Raw genomic sequence first — 3,939 nt, 5'->3', positions numbered from 1 at the left:
GTTGCTGAAGCTACAGACACTGTAAGAACACCAGGAATTGGGGAAATGCTGTTCATTTGGTGTCAGAACAGAATCTCTACCAGCAAACCAGGATCAACATTAACAGATTCAATACGCCTCTTCCAACCCTTCTAGACGAAAAAAAAAACCCAAGTGTAAAAGAAGGAAAATCTGGAGTTCTGACAGATGCAAATCTTTGATTCTTGGAAGCACAGTTTGGAAAATTATTTTTAGATGAAATTTCTTGTGAAGGGCAGCTGCAAGCCTGCAGTTTTTGAACTGCTTTTTAAAAAAAAGTTTCATTTCTCATAATGCTTTAAATAATGTAAATAACCCTGAATTTAGAGAAAAGAATCATTTTCTGCTCTTCCACTCTTGGGGGACTTTTCAGCAACAGAAATGATCCAGGAACTGCATCTATGTGGGACACGCACGTGTGTTTTTAATTCTGTTGTTATGAATAGGTCTTGAACACAGCACGGGTCTTCATTGCTCAGAATCTAGATGCAAGGGCAGGCCTCTGTTTGCTCAGTGAAGTTCATAAGTGACAAAAGTGCTTAATAAGTTACTCAAAAATTTACCACTTGGTGTTACTTGTTACAAGAAGAGGTAAAACCAGACGTGCTTTCCAGACAAATGGCAAAAGTTGGGATATCCAACATTGCATTAACTCACATGACTTCGCACAGCCAACACCTTTTTTTTTTTTTTAATCGGACTCTGGAGAAACAGCCCTGTGTAATCCCCCCACATCCTTCCCTCCCCAAATCCCCTGCAACAGGTACATCAGGACAGGGGCAGCACATTGCAGGTGGTCCAGATATGCTGACTCTCTGATGTGCTGGTATTATATAATATATAAACAGCTGAGATTTTCTTGTCTTTTTCCCACCACTAATTTGGTTTCCTCTCTTCTACCCTAATGTCAGCTTTCATGAAACTTGCAGAGTGTAATTACCTACCTCTCTTTAAAATCTGACTGAAATTGGAGAGTGGGTTCAGAATACATTAGAAAGGGACTGACATAAGGATAAAAGCAGTCATATAGGACTCATTTCCTTAAAAAACAGGCAAGAAAATCTTTCCCATTATGCAGTTGCTGTCGATCTGTGACTGAGGCTTATACTTCAATTGAAGTGATTTTCACACAGCAAAAAAGAAAAATGGTAAAATTAGGATTCATCAATGTTTCTTTTATTCACTCTGCACTGGGTGTTTCCCCTTTGCAGTACAGTGTTTTGTAGTTACAGAGTTTGGAATCTATCACTTATCAGGACACAAATGCAAAGCTGTGCAGTTTTCCAAATATACATCCCACCCAATGGGATAAAAATAAAATTTCTCTTGTATGTTGAGACAATTGTTCTCATCTAATCACTGGCTGTATGGACTGCAAACCTGTCACAGAAACAAAACCGACAAATGTTCTACACAGTAGAGAAAAATTCATGAAATTTCTCAGCATGTCCAAAACCAGCACAAAGACATTCCATCATTTTCATTTTTTGTCCTTTTAAAAAAGTGGTGATGAGTCATGGACTCAAGATCATTTCCTTGAATCCAGATGGCACAACTTCACCACACTTGGCAACTTCGGATCACTTCCCGTAGAGCTTGTATTCCTTCCACGGTCTTGTCCTTTAAAGCCATGGCGAGAAGAACAGGTTTGTTCCCAGCTTCCTGAGACACAAACGCCACCAGGTTTTTGGCGCAAACATGGACAAGGGGCTGAAAAGCAAGAGTATACGGATACACACCGTTACATTTGGGAGGACCCTCCCACATTAGTTAGCAGACGAGAAGTCCTGCAATGACTTGTTCATGAAGTACGTTGAGAACCTGTCTATACTGGACTCAGTCCTAGCATTCAGTTTGCTGAACGGTTGAAACGTGATTTGAAACAGACATGTAGTCTGTCCGGTCAGCAAAGCCAAACCACGGTACAAGACATTTTAGAAAGCACATTCTCAGCCAGCTTAAAATGGAACAGTTTGAGCCCATGAGTGGTAGACACCCAAACCACCCTGAAACAATTTAACTGGAGCTGCACTTGAATCAAGTTTTGCATCAGTCTGGAAAACTTGGAAAGCCAGTACGGAGATTTTTTCCTTTTGCTAATCCTCCCACCCAAACTACACCATCAAATATCAAATTATATGAAATGCCCTGGATCCAAACACTTCTATTCCCATCACAAACTGATTCATGAAGAAGTCCCTAAGTTCTATTTTCATTTAAAAATTTATTGCTGAACAGGGCATGTTCTGCTGACAAACTCTGGAAAAAAAACCTGCCTCATTTTAGCAATTCTTAGAGACCCTGGAATGGTGTTATATACACAGGCCTTGGACACCATGTGTAAAGTCCATTTTGTTTTGGATTTTAATAGAATAATGAAAATGAGAAATAAGCAGTGAGGCTAAAGGAGGGAAGAAAAGGGTTATAATCTTCTTAATGAGGTTTCTTTAACAAAAACATACAGCTTGTCCAGGTTTCATTTACACTCATGCTCTTATGTATTTTACCTGAAGGATTAGTTTGCTCGATTTTAGCTACCAGAATGGGTCAGAATTTGCACCATCCCAAATGAAAAGCAGAAAGTCAGCTAATTAGTAAAAAGCCTTTTCTTAAAGTTTAGATTGAATAACTTGCTAAAATTATTTAAAAATACTATGTAACAAAGTAAATTAAGGCACCTCCTGTTTCCAATAAAACACACACAAACAGCTTGGGGCAGGCTGGAGTTTTGGGTTTTTTTTGAATTAGCAGACATCACACCAGGGAAAGCAAAGCATCTCACATCTAAAGAAGGAAGGCTATTACTGAAGAAAGAGAACTCTATAAAGAGAAGCTGCAGACAGAATCAGGAACTTGCGTTGCTAGAGTTTTTCTAGTTAAGGTTAGCAAGTAATATTTGACAGCTCCAACCCTGATGGAAAGCCTCATAATCTTGTAGCTCTATAACTTTTTGTTTAATGCTTGACTAGTTGACGCTTTGCAAAATATGTTTTCTTTTGTTTTCTCTCCAGCCTTGAGAAATGGTCGATAAAAACTCATTTTGTTGGAGCAAAACAAATTAAACTTTATCAAGGGCAGGTGCTGGCAGGCACACTTGGGAGAGGGCAACTAAAGTCCATTACGGAGCTGGCACAGGGAAGCAGGGGGAGAAAACGGACTGGGAAAGGAAAACCGATTGGAACAGAAGCCCAAAAAAGGTTATCAAAGGCTCTATGTTTGCTCTTAAATCAACAGGAGCTGTATCAAACCTACTGTAAACATGGCCAAGCACTCCGTATCCTGTCGGATACAGAAAGCAGATCCCCAAAACACACAGCGCACAGTTGGCTAAACTTTTGTTACGTTAAAGCGCAAAGGTGCATATTTTTCAGATCAACCCCTCTTCCCTTTTGGCTTTTTAAGATGATTTTACCACTCCGCCAGCTCCGCGGGAGCTCGGGCAGCCCCAGGGCCGGCGCGCGGGTCTTTACCTCGTCCTGGCCCAGCAGCACCCTGGTGGCCAGCGCAGGCCGGCCGAGGCCGCCGCCGCCTGCCCGCCCGGGGTCCAGGTAGACGAGGGTGCCCATCTTGCCGTACTGCGTGGCCACGACGAGGACGGCGTTGGAGAAGGCCGTGCACACCACCTCGGTGGGGACGCCGCGCACCACGGCCGCCCGCTGCCTCGACGTCACCACGGGGCTCGCCGCCATGCCTGCGCGCAGCGCAACAGCGTTGGGTTAGAAACGCGCGACGTGCGAAGCCCGAGCCCGGGCGCTCGCTGCAAACACCCGGGTTAAGTCGGTTCAGGAGCGAAAGGGGCACCCAGAGGCGTCGGCGAGCGGCTGACTGGACAGACACAACCGTGGACACGCAGCGCGCACCCGGGGGGAAAGTCAGCCGCCCCGCGCGGGAGGGCTGAACTACCCCGCACCAACGAGCTCC

The 3,939-nt window shown here is 43.8% G+C and overlaps 1 protein-coding gene across 1 annotated transcript; it reads right to left on the bottom strand.

Moving 5' to 3' along the window:
- Positions 1-1,172: 1,172 nt before the first annotated feature.
- On the bottom strand, positions 1,173-3,933 carry PSMG3 (proteasome assembly chaperone 3). The gene is made up of 2 exons (XM_026083276.1): positions 3,489-3,933; positions 1,173-1,728 (listed from the first exon to the last, which is right to left on the bottom strand). The coding sequence occupies exons 1-2, from the start codon at positions 3,705-3,707 to the stop codon at positions 1,576-1,578; spliced, it is 372 nt and encodes a 123-aa protein (XP_025939061.1). The 5' UTR covers positions 3,708-3,933; the 3' UTR covers positions 1,173-1,575.
- Between the last annotated feature and the right edge of the window lie 6 nt (positions 3,934-3,939).

This window comes from Apteryx rowi, unplaced genomic scaffold (assembly GCF_003343035.1).
Source record: "Apteryx rowi isolate R43461 unplaced genomic scaffold, aptRow1 scaffold_6, whole genome shotgun sequence".
In the NCBI taxonomy this organism is placed as follows: Eukaryota; Metazoa; Chordata; class Aves; order Apterygiformes; family Apterygidae; genus Apteryx; species Apteryx rowi.
The sequence above is the reverse complement of the archived record's forward strand: the minus strand, read 5'-3'. Positions and strand labels throughout refer to the sequence as shown.